Here is a 26,124-nt window from a genome sequence, read left to right as displayed (position 1 = left end):
AGGAGCCAGGTGAAAAATTCTCAGTCAAATAGTGACTGCAGCCAATTGGATGCAATTACTTCTAGATATACTGAGAGCTGGGGGTGTAGCAGTAGTCAGAATACAATGGCTGGCTGGGGGATTGCTCCATCCATGCTGTTTAACGTCGATGGGGGAATAAAACTGATTTCTTTCATTTAACCCAGAGGGCAGAACGAGAAAAAATTATAAACGTGCAAGGTTAGCTTGTTCATAGATACTGTACTAACAATTTTTTATTTTTATTAAAATGGACCCAAATTCCCTGGCTAACGCTAGCAAGTTCTCTATGTGAAACCCCTGTGAGAGGAGAGTTCCTTTTTAGGAAAAGGAGCTTACCTAAGGGAAGAGTGGCAGTAAAAGAGGGGAGCACTGGACTATGCTACTTTAGAAAACAAAATCACACATCCATTCTACATTCCTTAGCTGTGCTATTCTAGCATTATCTAGAGTTCTAATGCTGGGCTTGTACTATTCCCACAGACATTAAATATAATATCAAGTCATACACATGAGCGCAAGCACAGTTTCAGTGTGCAAATCAAAACCGATGATGGCCTCTGACATTAATAGGTGTGCTATTCAAGAGAGTTCTATTGCCATATAGGATTTATTGCACTGCAGTCCATGTATCACACATACAGATCAGGTTCTTGGTTTCTCTTCCTCTCTTGTAATTCAAGATAAATCAAAACACTATTGGGTGTCAAGGAAGCAGCAGCAAGGAGGAACCAGGGGGCTGGTCAGGGTTAGACAGCTGTCCTCGGTCAAGGCTCGGTACTTCTTGATCAGCGGTAAACCAATGCAAATACACTGCCAGGTAAACGGTAACGGAACGGATTATGAAAAAAATAATGAAGTACTATTCAGCACAGTCTGGATGGGAGAAAAGATCATTTGCCTTTTTAAAGGGTGTAGGGGGAAAAAATATCTTACCCCAACTTTTTTTGTAGTTGATTTGGTCCATATATTGGAGGAATATAAACCACTTATCAATATGATAAACTCTCTAAAAACAGTCTTTGAAACACAGTGTCATCTCCATTACAGAGACTGTTGCAACTGGAGAGCGGGCGATTATCGGCGCAGGTGATGACACACTGGGTGGAGAAATCTGCAAGAGCTGCAAAAAATCAATACATTATTATGTCCAAAATCAGGAACATGATTGCATCTGTATGCCATATTGTGACACGGAACTGGTGGGTCTGTTGTCCCCTGCAGAACCTTCATAAGCAAGATGGCTAGAATAACAAAAAATTAAAAAAAAAAAAAAAAAAAAAATGACCTCTCTGTGAGGTGAAGTCAGATGTATCACCATACGCCAATATCTGGTGCTTTCCCTCCATACATATGAGAAAAGAATGTTGCTATTAACATCCCTCTCCCTTTGGTCACATTTAGATCACCATTCTTCTGCCCTTTGAAACAAAAATTAGGGATGTCATATCAAGGACTCGTCGGCCTCTGTGTCACCCAGGCTATCCTAGCTGGATTTGACCAGAGAATGTTGTAAGCAGCAGCATAATGGAGAAGCCAGTGAGAAGGCCGGCATTCTGGATCAGAAAAGGAGTGAGGGGTCGATCTCCTTCTTCATCCTCCTTACTTACTTCATTCATCTCCGGGAACTAAAAAAGACAAAAGAAAGCAATCAAGATGGATTCTAACAGGTCAACTGATTGATTTCTATACAGACAGCTCATTTAAATAAAATGAAGTATACGTTATATTCCATTCTTGCTAATCAATTATTCGTAATTTTTTCTTTTTTTTTTTTTCTTTTCAATTTTCTATCTGAGGGTTCAAGCCTTTTTCTTAAAGTAGAACTGAAGGCAAACATTTCTTTTCCATTTTGGATAGCGTAAGGGAGGGTTAAAAATCTTTGTCTGGTTTCCTTGCCATTTGAGTCCCATTGGGGAAATTTCCCTTTACTTCATTTTCCACAGCCAAAATGGGAGGCGTGAAGAAATCGTCCAAAGTGAGAGAAATCTCTGGTAGTCACCAGAACTTTTGTGCTTATTGGACTTTCAGTGACAACATTGACCAAGACAAATAGAGAGAGTGAATCTCCCTTATAGTGGGCACACTATCCAAATAGAATAAGGGGGGGGGGGAGAGTGTGTAAAAATAAATACAATATATATTTACTCTTAGGTTCATACACACTACAGGACCACTATAGTCAAGTCATTCTCTTAGCAGCTCAGCAACTCCTGCTTCTCCCTTTCAGTAGTGACATAGTAGCCAAGCTCTTCTCTCTCAGAGCTCTTGCAGTAGCCATTTAAAGGCTGTCAAAAGACAATGACCTCAGAGCTTCTACTGTGAATTTTAGAATGAGTGAGTATCTCCAATGTGCCTGCAACCACAAAAGTCAAGTTATTTTAGGGCTCATGCACATAAGCCTAGAGGATGTATTCTAATTTATGAATTGGATCTTTTTTTTTTTTTGCTAAAACATTGCTATATTGTATCTGATGCACAGAGATGCATCTACATTGGTGAAAATTGCACTGTGTAAGGAACTGTAAAATAAAAATGGATAAGTCCATGATCAGTAGTTTATGCACGTAAACATCTATACATGTAAATTTAAGCTAGTGATTTAAAGAAGAACTTTATGTATCTGTATGTTTATGCATTCAAATGCATGGTTAAAAAACATGGAAACCTTTGCTGACTAAAAAGGGGTGTTTTTTTTTTTTTTTTTTTAAAGCAGGATCTTGCTGCCAGCTGCATAAATACAGTAAATTAGGTACAGGCATGTGCATGAGCCTTAGAGCTCATGTACAGCTTGTTAAGAAACCAAGTTGCTTCCCATAGCATGGCCACATGTAGGGCAAAGTAATAAATGCTACTATCTCCAGCTACACATACCTCCCCTTTCCTCTCCTTGCTTTCAAAAAGGAGAGAAAATCAGTTTTTTTTTTTTTTTTTTTAAAAGAAACAAATTTTCATTGGAAATGGAAAAAACAGAGCACCACACTAACAATGCAGCAGAGGTACAATGTACCTGTAAAACACCTGTGAGAATGAGTTCTACTACAAAATAACATTTCTGAGGTCTATGAATTTTGCTTGCACTGGAAAACGCACAAGGGCATATCTGGTGCAATAAAAAAAACAAAACACAAAAACAAAAAAACAACAACACAAACACAAAACAAAAAAAAAACAAACACACATTGAGCATCTGCTTTCAGTGTCCAAGCTACATTAGGAGTTAGACCTGGAAACCGGATTGCTTTTGAGTATCGTCTCATTTTTGCTTTGCTGTAGCTTATATCCAAACACTAAATAGCCACATTGTTCTCCCTCAGGCCATAGCCTGCAGAGAACTAAGACGTGGGGTATTTAAACTGTAAATCACTCTAAGAGCCATGGCTTTCAGGAGCAAACTGAATGGTCCTCTTGTGAAACAGATTATTCATAGAATTTCCACAGGAAGTTCTGAAATGCCTCAAACTGGCCAGTAGGTAGAGCTGTGTGCACAATAAGCCAAGAGCTTTTTATTAAAATCATGTTCTATTAGATAACAGAGCCAGAAAAAAATGTATCTTAAAATTAAAAGTATTTGTTGGATTTCACATGGAAAGTAGCAATCTTTCCTAGACATTGTAGGATTCAAGTACATGAACTTAGAAAAAAGGAGAACTTGAATGTGTTTGAAACTCAACAAAAAAATAGTCAAAGTAACAATTTATCCTGTGCACAGCTGGATTAAAATACAAATCATTTGGAAAGGAGAAAATTGAATGACTAAAGCCAACGTTTTCCTCCTTTCTTTGCTACAGGAGAGCACCACTATAGTGCATGGATCATGATACAGTTTAGGCAAGATGAGAGCACAGAAAATACCTGTTGTATTATGGGAATGGAGCGATCAGTATACTTAAAGGGAACAGGATTATGATAGTCACATGGCAGCTGGTTTTACGCAATATGAAGGTGAACACTTCAGGCCTGTCATCCTAATCTCCTTTCATTACCTGGATGTCTTCCCCTACCTGGTTTGTCTTACCTGGAACAAGCATGTTGCTGGGATAAAAAGGTATGTATGTACATGCTTGGTCTACATCAGAGACTATACAGTCAATCATTCATCCCTGTTTAAATCTAAACTCCAGGCAAACCACCAACTACCCATATAAATACATAAATAGAAAAAAGGAGCAGTTTCATCATCCTATCCATTTGTATTTGTCCATATTTTTTCAGTTTAGATTTTTCTTTCTTCCCTCCCCCAACCCATTGACTGTGCAGTAAATGAGAAGCTGCAGACTGAACAACTCATCTCTCTGCCGCTCTGCTCTCTCCTCCTATCAGCATGTTTCTTATTGCCTTTCAGTTGTTCTGTAGGGTCACTGAATTTTGTGCTGCTTTTTCCATTCTGAGGTCTGCTATATAGGGAACTGCAAGATGTTGAGGTCAGGTTAAATGCGGGTAGTTACACTGCTGGTGTTTAAAAATACTTCTAATGATTTTTTAAGGCATACAGGGCTGCATTACTTTGTGTCTTTTACATCTGCCTGGAGTACAGTAAGGACCGTTAAAAGAGGTATCAGTCGCACATGGAGTGCATGGTTTTCAGTGGGCCCACAAACCTATACACTTTCATTATTGCACAGCACAACCATTGCTTACCAAAGCAGCATAAAAAACAGAACCTCTCAAATAATGAAAATTCACACCCTTCCGAGGACCCTCAGGAAGGACAAACAGGGAGTGAGACCTAGGAAAAGACTCCGTGGTGGACAGGGAAAACCCCGATCGCCCGAACCACTCCCAAGGAAAGTAAGACAATATCCTTGGGATGCTCGGGTTTCACACAAAGCAAAGACAAGACAACATCTTCGTAGAGGTGGAAAGCAGATACCAACTTGGGAAGAAAAGAGGGATTGGGTCGCAAGACCACTGAGTCCCTATGAACAACCAGATAAGGTGAGCGGCAAGACAGAGCCGCCTTTTCAGACACTCTGCGAGCAGAGGTCACAGCCACCAGAAAAGCAACTTTCTGGGACAACACAGGCAGAGGTAGGTCTTTGATGTTTTCAAAAGGGGGGCAAACCCAAGATCAGGTCCCTCCGCGGCAAAGGAGCTTCCTTTGGGGGAGCCAGATGTCACACCCCTTCAATAAAAGGTGCGAGTCAAGGAATTAGTCGCCAAGGGAGGAAAAAAAAAAAAAAAAAGGCCAAGGCCGACAACTGACCTTCAAAACATGGCCAGCGCCAAACGCTGATCCACACCTTCTGGTAGGAAGGCCAAGACCCTCGCCACCGAAGAGGAGCGGGGATGAAACCCCTGCAACATGCACCAGGCAATATACGCCCTCCAGGTGCGATGGTAAATAAATACCAGAGGTAAACTTACAGAGCCTTCAACAAGGTAGTAATGACAGCACTCGAGAGACCCTTGTCTCTCAAGGCTTGGCTTACAACAGCCACGCCGTCAAAGCCAGAAACTGCAAAGCAGGATGGAAGATCGGCCCTCGAGACAGTAAACCGTCTCACAGTGGAAGCCGCCAGGGAGGCTCGAGGACCATCTGCACAACGTCAGCGTACCAAGACCGACGCGGCCAGTATGGGGCCACCAGAATGACCCACACCCGTTCCGATGCCAACCTGCGAAGGAACCTGAACAACAGTTGAATCGGAGGGAAGGCATAAAATCAGCCGACACCGGTGCCAGGGCACCACCAACGCGTCCATGGCGTCCACCAGAGGATCGCGGGTTCTGGCCACAAACCTTCCCACCCTTTAGTTGAGACGGGATGAGAACAGATCCACGTCCGGAGTCCCCAACCGGGCACACAGGAGGTACACACCACCAGGGATCATTCTCCCTGGTCCAGGGTCTGGCGACTCAGATAGTCCACCTGCCAGTTCTCCACACCCGGAATGTGAACGTGCATCTCAGCCCAAGAGAGGACCTGGGCCAAGGACCCCTCGGCACCCTTGATGCCCCCGTGGCGATTAAAGTAAGCCACCTCCGCGGCGTTGTCCGTCCACACCCGAACCGGGCAACCCTGAAGCCAATCATGCTGACGACCAACACGACAAGCATAGCTTGACAGCTCGGAGCTCCAAGACGTCCATCGGTAAAGGCCTCCTCCACTGACCCCGTCCCCCGGGCACAAAGCGTGCCCAGAACTCCACCCCAGCCCGATAGGCTGGCATCTGTGGTGAGCACTGCCCACAGCAGAGGCCGGAAGGACTTGGCTTGTGTCAGAGATGGTAAAAGGAGCCACCACAAAAGATCCGATCTTGCTAGGAGGCTCAGCGAAAACCACCTGTCCAACCACTGAGGCGTTCTGTCCCACCTGCCAAGGATCTCCGCTTGCAGAGTTCTCGTGCAAAATTGAGCAAACAGGATGGCTTCGAAAGTCGAAACCATCAGACCCAGGGACCACATACAGGCCTGCAGAGAGGAGAGATAGTTGTCCCTGAGGGACCTGATCACTTCTCGCAGGGACTGGAGTTTTGTCCTCCGGGAGAAAAACTCGTGCCTGAGCTGAGTCCAGGACCATCCCCAGGCACTGGTGATGAACTGACGGGGTCAGAGCCGACTTCTGAAAGTTGACGGTCCACCCGAACTCCAGGCGTGTCGAAACCGTGACCAACAGATCGCTCGACAAAGTCGCACACGAGCTCGACCATAATAGAAGGACGTCCAGGTAACCGAGAACCGCAATCCCCCTGAAACGCAGTGAAGCCAGCACTGGAGCGAAAAATATGGTGAATACCCTGGGAGCCGAAGCGAGACCGAAGGGCAACACCACAAAGGGGAGACATCTCTGATGACCCACGTAGATAAGGATGTGCAGATGATACGCATCCTTCAAGTTGATGGAGGCCCTGGACTCAACGACTCCCCCACCGATTCCATCCGGAACCTCTGTACCCGCACAAGGCGGTTCAGAGACTTCAGGGCCAGAATCGGACGCACCTTGTCCTCTCTTCTGGGCACCGTGAACAGGTTGGAATAGAAACCGCAAAATTAGTCCCGTGAAGGCACTGGCACTATGACTCCTTGGGCGAGCAAATCTTGTACCGCCCCCATGAGAACTCTGAAACGAGCGGGAGTCAGATGGCGATTTGATGGAAAGAACCTGTCTGCCGGGCGAGATCGAAACTTGATCTTGTACCCTGAACGAATCAGTTTGTGAACCCACCTGTCCTGAATTCCGGACAACCAGGGTTCCTGAAGGCAACGCAGACGTCCCCTCACCCCTGCAAACTGGTGAGGGCATCACTCCAGGCAGAGGTGGACTGGGCTGCCAAACCAGGCCTAACCGCCCTTGGTCTTACCTGACCATGGCTTCTCATTACCACCCGAGGACGTGAAGAAGGACTTCCCTTTATCCAGTGCCCCGAAGGCTCGAAAAGGGTCACAGTGAGCCTTAAGGGAAGGGCCCCGCCTAGTGCGGGGTGAATTTACCCATAGAGGCCTGAGGCAAAAAAAAAAAAAGGGAGTACTCTGGCCCCCCGTAAGCCCTTTAATCAACTCATCTATAGTGTCCCCAAAAAAGGCGATTACCCACATAAGGGACTTCAGACAGTCTTTGTGGGAGCGTGGTCAGCCGACCAGCTTCTTAGCCACACAATGCGGCAGATCACAACCCCGACCGCAGACAGCCGTGTGACCAAAGAGGCCTCATTCAGGGGCATCACGGCCTGGGTCACTTCAGCCACCATGTCCAAGGCAGCTGGAGATACCGACTCCGTCACTAACGTCTTAGTGCCCTGGTCCATTCCGCGATAGCTTGGGAAACCATCCCCGAAGCGAACACAGGTGTAAGCAGAGAGCCCGCTACCAAGTAGATATGGCGGGAAGGCGTCTCCCATGCCCATCTGCCAGATCCTGAAACACCGGGGAGCCCTCCACGGCATTAAAGTGGCTTTACATGGTCTAGAAACAGTGTGGTCCACTGTAGGTGACACCGTCCAACGGTTATCAACAGGATCCGCAAAAGGATAACGGTGTGAAAACCGCTTAGGTACCGTCAGCACATGCATAATGCGATGCCACTGGTCGTTCACAATTTTGTGAAACCCCTCGGGACAGGGGAAAAAACCTGACCCGACTTCTGCGCTGTGCGGAACCGAAGGAAACCTGCTTACCCGACAGGGAAGGCTCATCATCAAGATGAAGTCTCCTTAACGGAGCTAATGAGCGCATCAACCGCGGCACTTTACCGCGCCGTCGTAGAGGAAGACTCCTCCCCCTCACCATCCGAATGGGAAGACTGGGACCCCTCAAGGGGGACGTCATCTGTGGCAACCAAATCGGGCTCTGAGTCAGAAGACTGCGAAGGCATAGGCCGTTTGTGATAAGTGCGTTCAGACATCAGCAGATCCACTTTGGATGCCAAAGTCGGCATATAATGAAGCCATGGAAGAGGATTCAGGAGTACCTGAAGCTACAACCAGGTCTGTGGGGAAACGGTTATCCTGGCCCTTTAAAACAGCGCTTCCGCGGACCCCCACCGCAACTTGCACTACCTGTGGAGCCCCTTCAGAGAAGGTGATAGCCAGCAGAGAAAAACGTTTCAACATGATAATGCCCGAGAAAACAGTAAAAATCCCCCACAGTGTTCGTATTTTCCACACGCTGCTCAGTGAAAAGGAGAGGAGGGAGGAAGTGACCTCACCCCCTAGAGGCCTATGGCCGCCCTGAGCCACAAAAAAAATGGTGCCTAATGAAAGTCACTGGGAGGAATTACAGGCAAAATGGATGCCGCCCTTACTAGGCGTTTGCCCACACCCAAGATGGCGCCTAATCGGTGCCAGAACAGGGAGCTAAAATGGCTGCTGCCCTTACAATGAGCCCAGCCAGTCGGCCCTCACCCAAGATGGTGGCCATGCTAAACGGTGCCAAATAAAGTCCACAAGCACTATCTGGCCACCACAGGGAACCCCAGAGTGAACCCCTGGACGCTACAGAGCCCCCCCATGCCCCCCAGTTACAGCCAGTGCACCGCACAGTGCCCTCAGCAGGGCCAGGGAAACTTACCATGCTGGCCAGAAGGGGGATATCGCAGAGACCGCAAGCACTGCCATCCCCTAAGAGTGGGCCCACAGAACCCCCCCAACAGGTCCCAGTCCCAGGGACAAGGGGGTAGTAGTACTCACCAGTCCAGAGAATGCGGGCACCGCTCTGAAACGGGAGACCTCCTAGCCTGAGTGGGGGTGCCGTCAGCCAAAGAGGGATGCTAGCAACACAGTCATTCCGGAGTTTAGACACCCCCCCGGCGAAGATGGACCTCCGCAGGCTCGTCCCCATCCCGAGGGGCACTGTTGTTGCGAGGCCAGGGCGCACCAGTGACCTGCGAAGCTCGTTGGCAGGCTGGGACTCCATAAGGATCTATATTATCCAGTGCGAGGCCCAGCTCTGCTGTCGCTTGTAGTCCTCCAGGAAAATTCCCTGACTAACTAGCGATAGTGAGAGAAAATAAAAAGCGAATTTCAAAAGAAAAAACATTTGTTTAAGAAAAAACAAAGAAACTGAGACGCTAGGTCCCAGCATGGAAGAGCTAGCCTACTCCTGACGCTAGGCAGCATAAAACTGGAGAGTAGCTCCTAGTGGATGATGGGTAATAGCTGAGGAACAGCCCCCTAGAGTTGTGTTATGTGTAAAGACTTTTGTTTGTTAACCCTTTACTGCCTAGCCTGCTCCTGCAGAGGAAGCCATTACCCACTAGTGAAGACTAACTGAATGGGCGGCGACTGTCAGAGGACATAAGAGAAAACTAAACAGTAAAGTTAGCCCATTTTTTTGTATATTGTGAAGGATTATGTCACGCCGAGTAAATAGATACTCAACATGTTACGGCTTAAAATTGCGCACACCTAAGGAATGGCGACCAACTATGGTCAATAAAAATCTCCATAGGTGACACTAAGAATTTTTAATGGTGACCAGTTTAGAGTAGCTCTTTTTTTTTTTTTTAATTATTGCATTCGCTCTGGCAAACGCGTCGATACCTCACATGTGTGGTTCGAACAGCAATTTAATTTGCGGGCGCAACGTCGTTTAAGTTTTCTTTTGTGCGCGAGCTCATGGCTACGGGGCGGTTAAAACATTTTTTTTTCCCTATTTTATTAATTTTAGCACAGGTTTAAAAAAAAAAAAATAAAAAATCTGATCACTTTTATTGCTGTCACAAGCAATGTAAACATTGCTTGTGACAGCAATAGGCAGTGACAGGTACTCTTATGGAGGGACTGGGGGGTCTAAAAGACCCTAGACCCCTCCACTGCACTTCAATGTATTCAAAATGCCGAAAAAGGCATTTTTGAATACAGTCACTTTTTAAATTCAGCGCCTTTAGCAGCCGAGTAACCCGGACGTGACGTCGTGGAAGCTGCCTCCGGGTTACGTCATGGGAGACCCGATTGAAGCCGAATCCGGCATTGATCGGGACTCAAACCAGCTGAGCCGCATCGGTCGTTACTGCCTGACAGCTGACTGTTGGCTGTAAAAAAAAAAAAATGGTACCGGGATGATTCCTCTAGCTGCACGTATCACCCACGATACAGCCAATTATTGCAGCAGACATAGGGCTACGTCGATTTGCGGTAAGTGGTTAAAATGCATTATCAGTTGAGACTAAATATATTCCAGGAAGGTACCCAATAACGAAAGATAAAATGAAAGTTTGGCTGCACATTTATTCATCAAAACATTTCTTGGAAAATTGGGTCTTCCATGGCACCTAATAGGACAGGACAAGGTCACTGCTTGTTTGTACTCACCATGTCAGCAAGTGCAATGTACAGGAACATCCCTCCTGCCAAGCCAAAGATCCAGTTGGAAGAGAAGTGACTGCCAGCCAGGATTCCAAAACCCAACCCCAAATAGCAGCAACAGGCAGACAGAAAGTTAAAGAAAAGAGCCTGGGGAATGCTCATTCCGGCATTTAGCAGTATGACAAAATCTCCTGCAACAAAAACACAAAGGATTACTATAAATGAACACAATCTGATGGGAAACAAATGTACGCAAGGACACTGAACTTTAGTTCTGAAGAACATTGTGATGTTAAAAAGTTTCTCAAGTTTACAGCAGGCTTATGAAGGAAATGGTTTTATCATGTCCTTTGTGTTATTAGATAAAAAAAAACGTCGGCTGCTCAACATGGTACAATTACAGCATACCACGCTATTTATATTGATTACATGCAATGCTATCACAGAACATATTGATTATATACACCTTCCAGAAGGACATGACCTCGGAGCATAATAAAATTCTATTTCACAATGTACAAAAGTACACCTCCTACCATGAGCTAACCACTGGGGGCACTACGATTTCTTTAACACTCTTTGTGGACAATGAACATTATATGATCACAGTACTATTATATTCTAGACTAGAGCCCCGATGCCCATTGTCTGCCCCCTTGGTACTTATTGGCTCTCAAACCCAAGCAGTCTGTAGTGAGTTAGGGCACTGATTTGTAAAGGGGTTAACAGAAGGCTCTTTACTATCCTAACAGGCTCCTAGTTTCTCACCATCTTTTGCAGCATATCGTCAGTCTACAACCAACACTTTAGTAGGTCCAGTCTCTTTTTCTCAATTAGGTTTGTATGGGGTGTGACAGTGAGAGAACAGGTCACTGAGAATATAGGAAAAATGTGACACTGGATTTTCAATAAGTTTTAATGCAAGGTTCAGGACTCATTTCTGAGTAAAGAAAGCTGTACTTTATCCAGATTCTGTAGTTCTGGATCCGAACTTTCAATCTTGTGTCCAAGTTTTGCTAGACACCTGCAATCTGTCCTGTGATTACACAGGTGTGCAGGGTCATTATATACTCAGGTCTGAGGATAGCTCAGAGTTCCCAGTTGGAGACTGCAGGTCTCCTCCAGGGGTCAGAGTGCCCCAGCCATAAGTCAAGAGACAGAGGTTCTCACCAAGGGGGGTCAGTGATGCCCCAGGAAGAAGTAAGGTGGTCTCCTTCCAGGAGTCAGGTTGGCTCCTATTGAGGTGCCAGAGGAACCCCAATCCAAAGGCCAGAAGTGGGCCGTGCAGATGGACACTGCAGCTAAAAGCGAAGAGAGCCTGCTATACACGATGCACCGGTCGCACGAGTCCTGGCCAATGGCAGGGCCTCTGCAGAATTCCCACTCACCAGAGGGACGAGACAGGGATGCCCTCTCTCCCCCTTGCTGTATGCTCTAGCGGCTGAGCCCCTTGCCATCGCTATTCCGAATGACCCTGCCATCCACGGATTGCGGATAGACCCCTTAACTGAAAAAAAATCAGTATGTATGCGGATGACACTCTTCTGTACCTGGCGGACCGTGACAACTCACTGACCGCGGCCTTGTCCCTCAAACAATTTGGTAGATTCTCGGGCCTTCAGATCAACTGGGACAAGTCCCAGATTCTCCCTATAGACCACCCCCTCCCCCCTAATTCCCCTTCACCCTCTACTCTACAACGGGTCCCACGGATAAAGTATTTGGGAGTATTGGCAACCTCTAATCCTCGGGATTACATGACAGATAACATCCAACCCCTTTATGCGTTCATTAAATCCAAAACCCAGATATGGGCCAAATTGCCCCTGGGTGTTATGGGCAGGGTTAACCTCATTAAAATGGTCCTCCTTCTCAAGATTCTATATGTCCTTTGGCATTCCCCGATATATCTCCCTTTGTGAATCTTCAAGCAAATGGAATCATTGCTCAAACCATTTGTATGGGGACAGAGCAGACACAAAAACTCTCCTGGCGCAAGCTCAAAAACCCTTCTAATTTAGGGGGGGTGGCATTACCGGATCTCAATCTGTACTACCTGGCTGCACAGTTGTCGCAGCGGTTTCATGTGGATAAAGTGGACAGACAACGCTTCCTTCTGTGCCCCAGCTGGTCCCACCAATCGGGTGACCCCTTAACGGTTGTCCTCAGCAGTGTTAATTTTGGCAGCAAATTTCAATTTAGTTTTAGTCTTAGTCTTAGGACTAAAATGGCATTTTAGTTTTAGTCCTATTTTAGTCTTCTGCAAGTGTTTTAGTTTTAGTCGTATTTAGTCGACTAAAACTCCAGTATATTTTAGTCGACTAAAACGCCCTACATTTTAGTCGACTAAAACTCATTTTAGTCATCTATAATCAAATGGGTGTAGTTCAATTGTAATTTGTAATGCATTATTTAAGCATTTCTCTACAATTTCCAAACTCATTATATACTACTGCTGGTCCTGGAGTGAAAAATCTAATATGTTATTATTTATGCTTTGAGCATGCACCAGTGTTAATTTTTGGCAGCAAATTTCAATTTAGTTTTAGTTATAGTCTTTTGACTAAAATGCCATTTTAGTTTTAGTCGTATTTTAGTCATCTGAATTGTGTTAGTCGACGAAAACGTTTTAGTCGGTTTTAGTCGACGAAATTAACACTGGTCCTCAGGGGTGTGAGAGGTAATGTGGATACAGGGAGCCCTGATTCACTGCTGTACCACTACAGCAGGGTCTGGGTAGTGATGGCTAAATTGCACCACCCGCCTTTTCATGCTCACACCCCCCTGTGGCACAACGCCACCCTGCCCGAGTTCCACTCCCTGCCGGATGCAGGGCAGTGGAGCGGCAGAGGGATCTTTTTCCTATTGCATATATTTCGGGGGTCGAGACTGGGCACATTTGCAGAACTGACACCCATTCGTTGCCACCCCATATGCTGATTCGGTATTATCAGGTGAGACATGCATTCCACGCTCAATTTCAACCTACGCCTCCTTCTATTGAATCTCTTTCTGTTCTTGAAATTATCAGAAGCACAGACCCGCACCATTTGATTTCTATCCTCTATGTGGAGCTGCACACCCCCTCCTCCACTGTTCTGGCATATGCTGTTAAACCTAAATGGGAGGTGGATGTGGGACATATAGATAATGAGGAATGGGACGATGCCCTTGAGGCGTGTAGGAAGGTATCCCCTAAACTCTGACCAGAGTTGTATAAAGTACTCGAAACCCATACTTGAGTAAAAGTACAAGTGCTCGATCAAAAAGTGACTTAAGTAGAAGTGGAAGTGTTCGATCAAAAAGTGACTTGAGTAGAAGTACTAAAGTATTCAACATTTTTTGTACTTAAGTATTGCAAGTAGTTTTTCTAAAAATTTTGCTACTCAAGTACTGAAAGTAAAAGTACCAGTAGTTTTGAAAAAAAAATTGCTACTCAAGTACTGAAAGTAAAAGTACAAGTACTGTGTTTTGTAGTTAATAAAGAAAGAAGTCAAAAGTTTGAACATCATATTGTTTTTTATGATTTCAAATGCAGCTTTTATTTATACATACAGTAGCATTTATTTTCGTATGCGCTGATAATACACATGTTTTGAGCTTCATGAAACCTGCCATCTACTGTTCTGGCAGTGGTAATTTTTATAATTGTAACGAGTAACTATGCAGCACAAAAAAAAAAAAAATATCGGAGTAGAAGTATTGAAATCATCGAAAAAATGTAGAGAAGTAAAAGTGGAAGTAGGAGAAAAAAATTCTACTCCAGGAAAGTACAGATACCGCCTTTCGGTACTTAAGTACAGTAGTGAAGTAGTTCTACTTAGTTACTATACATCTCTGACTCTGACCGACTTCCACAATTGTTTATATTGCACCGAACATACCTCACCCCACTGAGACTGTCCAGATACCGACCTGAAGTTTCCCCTACTTGCCCGATGTGTCACGCGAAGGTGGGTACTTTCTTTCACTTGCTCTGGAGTTGTCCCGTTGTCCAGGGCTACTGGAAACAGGTGATAGACTTACTCCATGACAAAATGGGCTCCCCAGTGCAACTAGACCCTAAACAGTGTCTTCTGGGAGTATACCCAGACGAAGATTTACCCAAAGCCCTGCTCTCCTTCCTGCACACCACGCTCTTCTTAGCTAGAAAACTAATTGCCAGAAAATGGATGTGAGAACACCCCCCTGAGCTGAGTCAGTGGGTGGCGGAGGTGAATGACCTCTTGCTTTATCATAGACTTATGTATAAGCACAGGGGCAACCCCGCCAAATTTAATAAAATATGGGATCGTTGGACGCAAAGATCCGACACTTGCAACTGATCCCTACATTGGGTCACTTGAAACTTTCTTGTTCACTCTCTAGCACTGCCTGCCTTACAGATCTGCCATGGTGGGCTAATGCCACCGTTTATGTACACGGTTTTCATGCCATGCCTGTATTGTAAATGCACAGTTCTTGCATACGTTGTTGCAAAACTCTTGGTCTTTTTTGTTAATAAACTCACTGTTTTGAAAAAAAAAAAGCTAAGGAGGCCAAAAGTGACCCAGGACAGTGGGACAATGCGATCAGAGGGACTGGTAAAAAAAACAAACAAACAAAGTGCAACGGTTCTGCCAAACAAGTGTGCCAGGTGGATCAGCATTTTTGTTGTTTGGAATTTATGTGCAAGAAACCCATGCATGGGCAACTAACTTTCTATTTATTAAAAGTGGGCTGACCTGCCATAAAATACAGTTATAGACTGGCGCAACTCAGTGTAAATGCACCAACTGCTTGAGTTTAATCTCCCCAATGCCACAGGGGTATGAATGATGGTGAGCATAAAGTGTGAAGCGGCTTCTGCTGGTGCTATGGACAACCATCTCACTTTAATTGGGGAGAGGTAGAGGTGTATTTTAGACATGCATTTTTTATATAGAATTACGCCTTTGGTAAATAAACCTGTCAATACTGTGGGATCCTTTGAAGTAACCACTCTTTGGGTTCTTGCTCGCCCAACTGTTTTGCATTGTTTGGGTCACACTGACATACTGCAGTGAATCAGTGAACATTGGCTTACGGTAGGCTTCATTCAGTTTACTTGCCTTACCCAGTTACCTATAGGTATAGGGGAAGCCATTTTATGTATTTATTTTTGTTCCTAAGTATGTCTGCAGTTTCTGGTAGTCCTCTCTAGCATTACAAATACTGAAGATTACATGTGGCCCTTTGAGGATGTTAGGGGCCACAGTTGGGGCACATAGGACAGTACATCTTCAGCAGGATCTGACCAATGGATGATCACAATACAATGGCATTACCATATAAACAGACAGCTAATGCTACACCACAACAAGCATAGTGACAGTACAAAGGAAAAGCAGAAAAGGTTGGAGGAAAAGCAAATAGAAGGTGGTTATTAAGGATAGTATTATAGGGCCCTTTAATTCAGGGCCCATACTGATATTTTGGCCATTGCATATCGGTATCGGCCGATATTGTGTACATTTAAAGTTTTTAAAAATAAAGACCATTTTTGATACAAATCTGGTACTGAACGTGTTCATTTTTAATTAATGCTTAATGGCTGGCTTGCTGGCACCCTTTGGTGGGTGGCTGGCTGGTTAGCACAGGGCCTGTGGGTAGCTGGCTTGCTGGCTAGCACAGGGCCTGTGGGTGGCTGGCTGGCTAGCACAGGGCCTGTGGGTGGCTGGCTGGCTAGCACAGGGCCTGTGGGTGGCTGGCTGGCTAGCACAGGGCCTGTGGGTGGCTGGCTGGCTAGCACAGGGCCTGTGGGTGGCTGGCTGGCTGGCTGGCTAGCACAGGGTCTGTGGGTGGCTGGCTGGCTGGCTGGCTAGCACAGGGTCTGTGGGTGGCTGGCTGGCTGGCTGGCTAGCACAGGGTCTGTGGGTGGCTGGCTGGCTGGCTAGCACAGGGTCTGTGGGTGGCTGGCTGGCTGGCTGGCTAGCACAGGGTCTGTGGGTGGCTGGCTGGCTGGCTGGCTAGCACAGGGTCTGTGGGTGGCTGGCTGGCTGGCTGGCTAGCACAGGGTCTGTGGGTGGCTGGCTGGCTGGCTGGCTAGCACAGGGTCTGTGGGTGGCTGGCTAGCACAGGGTCTGTGGGTGGCTGGCTAGCACAGGGTCTGTGGGTGGCTGGCTGGCTAGCACAGGGTCTGTGGGTGGCTGGCTGGCTAGCACAGGGTCTGTGGGTGGCTGGCTGGCTAGCACAGGGTCTGTGGGTGGCTGGCTGGCTAGCACAGGGTCTGTGGGTGGCTGGCTGGCTAGCACAGGGTCTGTGGGTGGCTGGCTGGCTAGCACAGGGTCTGTGGGTGGCTGGCTGGCTAGCACAGGGTCTGTGGGTGGCTGGCTGGCTGGCTGGCTAGCACAGGGTCTGTGGGTGGCTGGCTGGCTGGCTGGCTAGCACAGGGTCTGTGGGTGGCTGGCTGGCTGGCTGGCTAGCACAGGGTCTGTGGGTGGCTGGCTGGCTAGCACAGGGTCTGTGGGTGGCTGGCTGGCTAGCACAGGGTCTGTGGCTGGCTGGCTAGCACAGGGTCTGTGGCTGGCTGGCTGGCTAGCACAGGGTCTGTGCGTGGCTGGCTGGCTAGCACAGGGCCTGTGGGTAGCTGGCTGGCTGGCTGGCTAGCACAGGGCCTGTGGGTAGCTGGCTGGCTAGCTGGCTAGCACAGGGCCTGTGGGTAGCTGGCTGGCTGGCTGGCTAGCACAGGGCCTGTGGGTAGCTGGCTGGCTGGCTGGCTAGCACAGGGCCTGTGGGTAGCTGGCTGGCTGGCTGGCTAGCACAGGGCCTGTGGGTGGCTGGCTGGCTGGCTGGCTAGCACAGGGTCTGTGGGTGGCTGGCTGGCTAGCACAGGGTCTGTGGGTGGCTGGCTGGCTGGCTGGCTAGCACAGGGTCTGTGGGTGGCTGGCTGGCTAGCACAGGGTCTGTGGCTGGCTGGCTAGCACAGGGTCTGTGGGTGGCTGGCTGGCTAGCACAGGGTCTGTGGGTGGCTGGCTGGCTAGCACAGGGTCTGTGGGTGGCTGGCTGGCTGGCTAGCACAGGGTCTGTGCGTGGCTGGCTGGCTAGCACAGGGCCTGTGGGTAGCTGGCTGGCTGGCTGGCTAGCACAGGGCCTGTGGGTAGCTGGCTGGCTGGCTAGCACAGGGCCTGTGGGTAGCTGGCTGGCTGGCTGGCTAGCACAGGGCCTGTGGGTAGCTGGCTGGCTGGCTGGCTAGCACAGGGCCTGTGGGTAGCTGGCTGGCTGGCTGGCTAGCACAGGGCCTGTGGGTAGCTGGCTGGCTGGCTGGCTAGCACAGGGCCTGTGGGTAGCTGGCTGGCTGGCTAGCACAGGGCCTGTGGGTAGCTGGCTGGCTGGCTGGCTAGCACAGGGCCTGTGGGTAGCTGGCTGGCTGGCTGGCTAGCACAGGGCCTGTGGGTAGCTGGCTGGCTGGCTGGCTAGCACAGGGCCTGTGGGTAGCTGGCTGGCTGGCTAGCACAGGGCCTGTGGGTAGCTGGCTGGCTGGCTAGCTAGCACAGGGCCTGTGGGTAGCTGGCTGGCTAGCACAGGGCCTGTGGGTAGCTGGCTGGCTAGCAAAGGGCCTGTGGGTGGGTGGGTGGCTTGGCTAGCAAAGGGCCTGTGGGTGGGTGGGTGGCTTGGCTAGCAAAGGGCCTGTGGGTGGCTGGCTGGCAAGCAAAGGGCCTGTGGGTGGCTGGCTGGCAAGCAAAGGGCCTGTGGGTGGCTGGCTGGCAAGCAAAGGGCCTGTGGGTGGCTGGCTGGCAAGCAAAGGGCCTGTGGGTGGCTGGCTGGCTGACTCCAGACAAAAGGCTGTCCAAGGCAAGGGAGGCGGCCTAAGAAGGCAGAATGACTTCACAAAAATAAAAAATAAAAAAAATCGGCAATATCGGCCAGTTCTGGGGCCGATACCGATATATTGGTGAAAGTGCATATCGGCCTTGCCGATAATCGGTGTAACCCTAGTGGTTATCACACCTATGTCTGCAATCCTCCAATCTGCAACTGTAGGACCAATAGACATATAGTGTTGGTGCACTCTGCTCTGCTGATGTCAGGAATTTCCCCACAGACATTGGGCAAATATTTCTAATAAATACTGATTATAAAAAAAAAAAAAAAATGAATGTACAAACCTAAACTCAGCCAACCTCTACTTCTGAAGGCGTTTTTTTTTTTTTTTAACCCTTCCTTTAAGACATACAAACATACATTTTCATTCAATCAAGGCAATTGAAGGAATTATCCATACCCAGTTCATGTGGGAACTCTTCACACAAGATAGCAATTGACGTGCTGACACCCTGGAAGACAGAAACTGTGAACGAGGCTCCAATAGCCAGTCCATCTATGAAGTTGTGTAACCCATCACTGAGTGTGATCATCCAGGCCAGTGTGCCAATGTCAGAGTAACGGATCCCTTTTAACCAGTAGCAAGAACTCTGCTGACCTGGGAGGTCCTGTGCGGGAGGAAAACAAATGATAGGTTTCTACTCTAAACTGAGCATTTGCTAAAATTACCCTTTGATATTCTGTCGCAAGAACCCCACTGTCAGAAGTACTCTTACTGCTGTCCATAGCTCATGTTCCCAGTGCACGGAGTTACAGCAGTCTGTCACATAAAAGCATATATTAAAGACTACAATGTAACCAATATGCCAGGAATACCACTGACAGATGGGTTTTTGCATTAAAACCATTTTATATTAAAAAAGGAAATGAGCAGACAAGCTGTCTGATTTTTAGTTTTCAGCTAATGGTATGCTAGAATGGAATTCTAATGGATAATTACAAAACAAAACCATTTAAAATATCTTAGCTTGCGTAATGGGTTAAATCCCTCAAAATATTGTCACAATTTCTCAGCAGTTTATATAATTAGACTATTGCAAGATACATTCTGACATGTGCGTGATGCATATAACCAACCTGTACTGCCAGCGACCCCACCACAACTTTCTCATCACCAAGAGGTTGTCGGAGGTCAGATTCGCTGCCACCTGGAGGAGGAATTATGTGATCCAGGTCTCCGTTCTGCAGCTTCTCAGTGACTCCTTCTTCAGCATCACGCTTCCTGGCATCGGCCGTGTAGTGACTGTGACCATGCTGGAGATATGCAGGACAGTTAAGAGGAAGGTTAATACCTAGTAACACCCATAGGAAAAAAAAACTAACTTTGTACAGTGCCCTGTAATGCGAAACCTAAACAAGTGTTTAATATAGAATAAAATATACCAAATAAATTATATAAAATATACTGCACCTACAGTTAAAGAATCAATCGCTTGTGGAACTTGCGCTCATGTGATTCTCCTCCTCCCTCTGGTGCCACATTTGCCACCCTCCGTCAGACCTCGCCACAGCTAGGTAACTAAGCAGATCGTCCCCCCTCCTCCTCTTTCCACTGCTGCCAGGCCAGTCAGAGCGCAGCCCACTTCGCACATGGACAGTAGGGAACCAGCTATGAAGCCACAAGGCTTCACTGCCTGGTTGCCTTACAGGAAATGGCAGCAGCACCCGACAGCCGATGGAAACACCAACGACTGGCAAGTGTCTTAATATTAAAAGTCAGCAGCTACAGTAAATGTAGCTGCTGACTGTGAATTGTTTGGGTGGGGGGGGGGGGGGGTGGAACTGCTTTAAGGTAGTCTCCATTCGCCCTTCCATGTGCTCCTTGCTGCAAAGGCCAGTAAAAGGTTGGGGTGGTTGCCATGCGAATTGTCTGCATGGTTGGTGAATTGGTGCGGGGACGCATTGGATACCTTCTCTGCTATTGTGCTTTTGCTGAGTGTCCAGTGCGTCCCTGTACCTTTAGGAGGGGTGTGCTCCCTCCAGGCATACCTGCCCTTAATTGGCTTAATATCTACCCTTTATACCTGCCATTACTTTATACGTGCTCCAACTTGGGGGTCTCTAAAAAATATAGTGCTAGAACTGTAGTACACTGCCGTGCCATGACATGGCCGTTGCAACTTGCGCATAGATTTGCAAATGTGTGCAAATCAAACCCCTTATTTTTAATGTGAACGGTTACACAGGGTAAATTTGGCTTGTTGCAGGCTGGCTAGTAAGCGAACTGGGAATTTTTTTTGGTTTTAGACTCCAATCTCCAGCCAGTAAAGTCTCTCAGTCCATACACGCAAAGCCCTTATGATTGATGTTAAAAATGTTTGTGCCCCTGTTCAATCCTCACCGTCTTATGTTGAAGCCTTAAATGTGGAAGTGTATACCTTAGAGAAATATAAAGCATTGCAGTAGGAGTGTAACGTACCAAAATTCTTCTATGCTTTGGTTGCAAAAAAAGCTGGAATTTAACTTGGAACATTTTATTCAAATTAGTCTTTTCCCTGGAAGCAGTTACATTACCTGACAGTTTCACACAATGAGCGGCTCTTGCAAGCGTCTCTCTGCTGCATGTGAGACCATTTGACAGGCAGCACGGTTACACACAAATGCAGCCTTTTAGAGCAGTCCAGGGGGGCGGTCATATTTAGGACATGGGCGGAACAGACAGGGAGGTCTCCGAGTCCCGTCCTGCCCACTACAGCAAGCAGGGACAGAAGTACATCCCTGCTTGCTGTAGATATAACTACAAATTGGAAGTGACAAGACCGGTGGCATCGGAGAAATAGCAGCCACTGGTCTCACAAACAGGAAATCACTGGGGATTAAAAAGGTTTTATTTGAAAGTTACCAGGCTATTTCAAGGACACTACTGCGCTAAGAAGACAGATGGCATAGTGCTGTATCTTGGCCTAGGCCAACAAGGCCCAGGCCTAGGGTGGCAGTTTGCAGGGGGGCAGCAAAAAAAAGCTTCACCCCCGCACGACAAAAGCCTCCTCCCGGCTCCCGCACGAAAAGAGTCCCCTCTGGCTTGCGCTACACTTTTAGTATAGTGCCAGTCTTATGGAGCAAATTGGGCTGCAGGGCAGGGTCCAGGAGGCAAATCGGTCTGGCACCCTTATAAAGCGGTCATGATAATACCGGCTGGTGAGGACATTCGGACGGACCCTAGGCCACCCCCCACACTTAATACAACTGGCCAGACGGCTGCTAATGCTAATAGGTGTTGCACTGCAGCCTAATGCTCCACCTACCCTCCTCCACCCCCAGGTATGGCAGGCAGCATGTCAATAATATAAATTAAATTTCTTTAAACATCCTTGTCCTTGAGCGAGCATACTGAATTGCATCAATTGTATATGATGGCAAAAACATTTAGGACCTGCTCTCTTATATGTCCTAGCGCAATATGTCACTAGGTTAGTAACATTACCCCCATCTTATAAGATATTTGGACATGTGCTTGCTGCCACTGATTATTTCACTTATCTGTATAATGACTATGGAATTCCTAGTCTTTATACAAATAGGTGAAATAATCCTATGATTACAATCAGTGGCAGCAAACACAAGTCCAAATCTATCTTAAAAAAAAAATCTTACTAATCCAGTGACATAAGGTTGGGCACTGATAAGGCTGTACTGATGGCCGCTGATGAGGTTACACTGATAAGGCAGCACTGACATGCTGCACTGATGGGCACCGATATGCTGCTCTGATGGCCACTGAGGAGGCGGCAATGGTGAGTATTGATAAACTGCAGATAGGCAGAAATGAGGCTGCACTGATGAGGTAGCCCTGATATGCTACACTGATGGGCACTGATGAGGCTGCACTAATGGGCACGAGGCGGCACTGATAAGCTTCACTGATGGGCACTGATATGTTGCTCTGTATGTTGCTCTGATGGCCACTGATGAGGCTGCACCGATGGCCACTGATGAGGGGGCACGGATAAGCTGCACTGATGGCCACTGATGAGGTTGCACTGATAGGCACTGATATGCTGCTCTGATGGCCACTGATGAGGCAGCAATGGTGGGTATTAATAAACTGCACTGATAGGCAGAAATGAGGCTGCACTGATAAGGTAGCCCTGATATGCTACACTAATGGGCACGAGGCAGCATTGATAAGCTTCACTGATGGGCACTGATATGTTGCACTGATGGGCACTAATAGGCTGCACTGATGGCCGCTGATGAGGTTGCACTGATAGGCACTGATATGCTGCTCTGATGGCCACTGATGAGGCAGCAATGGCGAGTATTGATAAACTGCACTGATAGGCAGAAATGAGGCTGCACTGATAAGGTAGCCCTGATATGCTACACTGATGGGCACTGATGAGGCTGCACTGATTGGCATGAGGCAGCACTGATCAGCTTCACTGATGGGCACGAGGCGGCACTGATAGGCTGCGCCGATTGCCACTGATGAGGGGGGCACTGATAAGCTGCACCGATGGGGCTGCATTTATAAGGCAGCACTGATGGGCTCTACTGCTGGCCACTGATATGCTGCACTGATGTGCAGTACTGAGGCTGCACTGATGGGCACTGATAAGGCTACCGTGATGGGCACTTATATACTGTGGTTGTGGTCTGTGGTTTACAGATGTCAAGGAGGGTCATGAACAGGAAGGGGTGGGTCATATTTAAATTAGGGGGTGTACAAGTTTATTAAGGCCTAGGGCAGCACAAAACCCAAATATACCACTGGGATGGCATATTCAGTGAAGATAGAACATTAGCAAAAAGAGAAAAAACTTTTTTTGCCTGGATTTCTCCTTTAAGCTATCAGCTACAGTTCAAAAAGGACTAGCTTATAAGAAAACTAGGGTAATGCAAGTAGTCCTCAGAAGGGACAAACTTGTCTGTAGTGCCAAGAAAGATCGCTTGTTTAATTTTCCCAGTGAATAGGACAAACAGCAAGAGCTAGTGCAATGTATACAGATTCCCATTTATGTATTTTGGTGTGCAGCATTATCCTACTAGCTTCTTCCATCTCTGATGGCAAGACGGTCTGTTAACGGCTGTGTAAAGCTGGTGATAGATGGATTAAAATTCGGCCCGCTGAGCAGGGAACAGCTTCATTTTGATCTAATAATCAACTTCGGTCGAATGGGCTTGCAGAAAAGTTTGGCCAGTTGCTGCAGCCGCTGATCAGTGTATCCTGACAGTGGAGGTGTTTCACTCTCAGAATGCAATGTCCAAACAGGGACGATTCCTCTATCAATCTCAACTGTGTGGATTTAGGAATCAAAAAAAAAAAAAAAGAAAAAGTATCCATCTATGACCTGCTGTACTGTCAACCTGGGAGTTTGGGTGTTTCTGCTCTCTTCCTGTTGCATTACAATACATAGAGTGTGGCCCCAATGTAATAGCTGCAGCTTCTGTATTGGACTTGGAACTCAAGTGCAAAGAACTTGCCACCAGGAGTTCTCTGGCGTTTTTTGGTATTAAAGTTCAAAAATCTTCACTTCTGTTGTTCTGCACTAATTGTAACAACCATGAGCGGTCTTCAGACTTCTATTCTTCTCTGCCCTGAACAGAGGTTTTTGAAGGATCCATTTTTAGAGACCATTCGACAAAAATAAATAAATAAAACAAAAAAAACAAAAACAAAATTTGTGGTACATTGATCTTTGCAACAGTGGCATGTAGTGATGAATAGAGGTTTGCAAACAGCCGTTGATGTTTGTCTTAAGTCCGAGCAGGGGCGACCTAAGTGCAAAAACTTCAGATCTTCGCACCCCAGTAAAAGGTTACCCATACAGTGCCTTGCGAAAGTATTTGGCCCCCTTGAACTTTGCGTCCTTTTGCCACATTTCAGGCTTCAAACATAAAGATATAAAACTGCAATTTTTTGTGAAGAATCAACAAGTGGGACACAATCATGAAGTGGAACGACATGTATTGGATATTTCAAACTTTGTTAAATAAAAATCTGAAAAATTAGGCGTGCCAAATTATTCAGCCCCTTTTACTTTCAGTGCAGCAAACTCTCTCCAGAAGTTCAGCGAGGATCTCTGAATGATCCAATGTTGACCTAAATGACTAATGATGATAAATAGAATCCACCTGTGTGTAATCAAGTCTCCGTATAAATGCACCTGCACTGTGATAGTCTCAGAGGTCTGTTTAAAGTGCAGAGAGCATCATGAAGAACAAGAGACACACCATGCAGGTCCGAGATACTGTTGTGGAGAAGTTTAAAGCTGGATTTGGGAGACAAAAAGATTTCCCAAGCTTTAAACATTCCAAGGAGCACTGTGCAAGCGATAATATTGAAATGGAAGGAGTATCAGACCACTGCAAATCTACGAAGACCTGGCCGTCCCTCTAAACGTTCAGCTCATACAAGGAGAAGACTGATCAGAGATGCAGCCAAGAGGCCCATGATCACTCTGGATGAACTGCAGAGATCTACAGCTGAGGTGGGAGACTTTGTCCATAGGGCAACAATCAGTCGTATACTGCACAAATCTGGCCTTTATGGAAGAGTGGCAAGAAGAAAGCAATTTCTTAAAGATATCCATAAAAAGTGTCGTTTAAAAACATGGTTGCCACAAGCCACCTGGGAGACACACCAAACATGTGGAAGAAGGTGCTCTGGTCAGATGAAACCAAAAATCTAACTTTTTGGCAACAATGCAAAACGTTAGGTTTGGCGTAAAAGCAACACAGCTCATCACCCTGAACACACTATCCCCACTGTCAAACGTGGTGGTGGCAGCATCATGGTTTGGGCCTGCTTTTCTTCAGCAGGGACAGGGAAGATGGTTAAAATTGATGGGAAGATGGATGGAGCCAAATACAGGACCATTGTAGAAGAAAACCTGATGGAGTCTGCAAAAGACCTGAGACTGGGACGGAGATTTGTCTTCCAACAAGACAATGATCCAAAACATATAGCAAAATCTACAATGGAATGGTTCACAAATAAACATATCCAGGTGTTAGAATGGCCAAGTCAAAGTCAAGACCTGAATCCTTTCGAGAGTCTGTGGAAAGAACTGAAAACTGCTGTTCAAACGCTCTCCATCCAACCTCACTGAGCTCGAGCTGTTTTGCAAGGAGGAATGGGCAAAAATGTCAGTCTCTCGATGTGCAAAACTGATAGAGACATATCCCAAGCGACTTACAGCTGTAAACGCAGCAAAAGGTGGCGCTACAAAGTATTAAATTAAGGGGGCTGAATCATTTTGCATGCCCAATTTTCAGTTTTTTATTTGTTAAAAAAGTTTGAAATATCCAATAAATTTCGTTCCACTTCACGATTGTGTCCCACTTGTTGTTGATTCTTCACAAAAAATTGCAGTTTTATATCTTTATGTTTGAAGCCTGAAATGTGGCAAAAGGTCGCAAAGTTCAAGGGGGTCGAATACTTTCGCAAGGCACTGTATGTAACGGAGTCAGTTAATTTTCAGCATCTGGAGAATACACATTTTGGGTTGACCAACTTCCACCCAGCTACAAAATTTGCATCGCTTCAGTAAGAATATTTATTGCAACAGTTGCAGGT

At 46.8% G+C, this 26,124-nt stretch overlaps 1 protein-coding gene across 2 annotated transcripts in view; it reads right to left on the bottom strand.

Moving 5' to 3' along the window:
• Positions 1-1,278: 1,278 nt before the first annotated feature.
• The window catches only part of SLC39A14 (solute carrier family 39 member 14), a 60,816-nt gene continuing 35,970 nt past the window's right edge, over positions 1,279-26,124 (bottom strand). For both annotated transcript variants that reach the window (XM_082255784.1, XM_082255783.1), the window contains exons 6-9: positions 19,683-19,859; positions 19,006-19,213; positions 10,770-10,954; positions 1,279-1,646 (exon numbers count right to left, since the gene is read on the bottom strand). In XM_082255784.1, the coding sequence (XP_082111910.1) occupies positions 1,500-1,646; positions 10,770-10,954; positions 19,006-19,213; positions 19,683-19,859 (717 nt within the window). In that variant the 3' untranslated portion in view covers positions 1,279-1,499. The remainder of the gene's footprint in view (positions 1,647-10,769; positions 10,955-19,005; positions 19,214-19,682; positions 19,860-26,124) is intronic.

The sequence above is a fragment of the Pelophylax lessonae genome (genome assembly GCF_965119305.1).
Source record: "Pelophylax lessonae genome assembly, chromosome: 4".
Classification (NCBI taxonomy): domain Eukaryota; kingdom Metazoa; phylum Chordata; class Amphibia; order Anura; family Ranidae; genus Pelophylax; species Pelophylax lessonae.
Note: the sequence above shows the minus strand (reverse complement) of the source record. Positions and strands in the feature narration are given on the sequence as shown.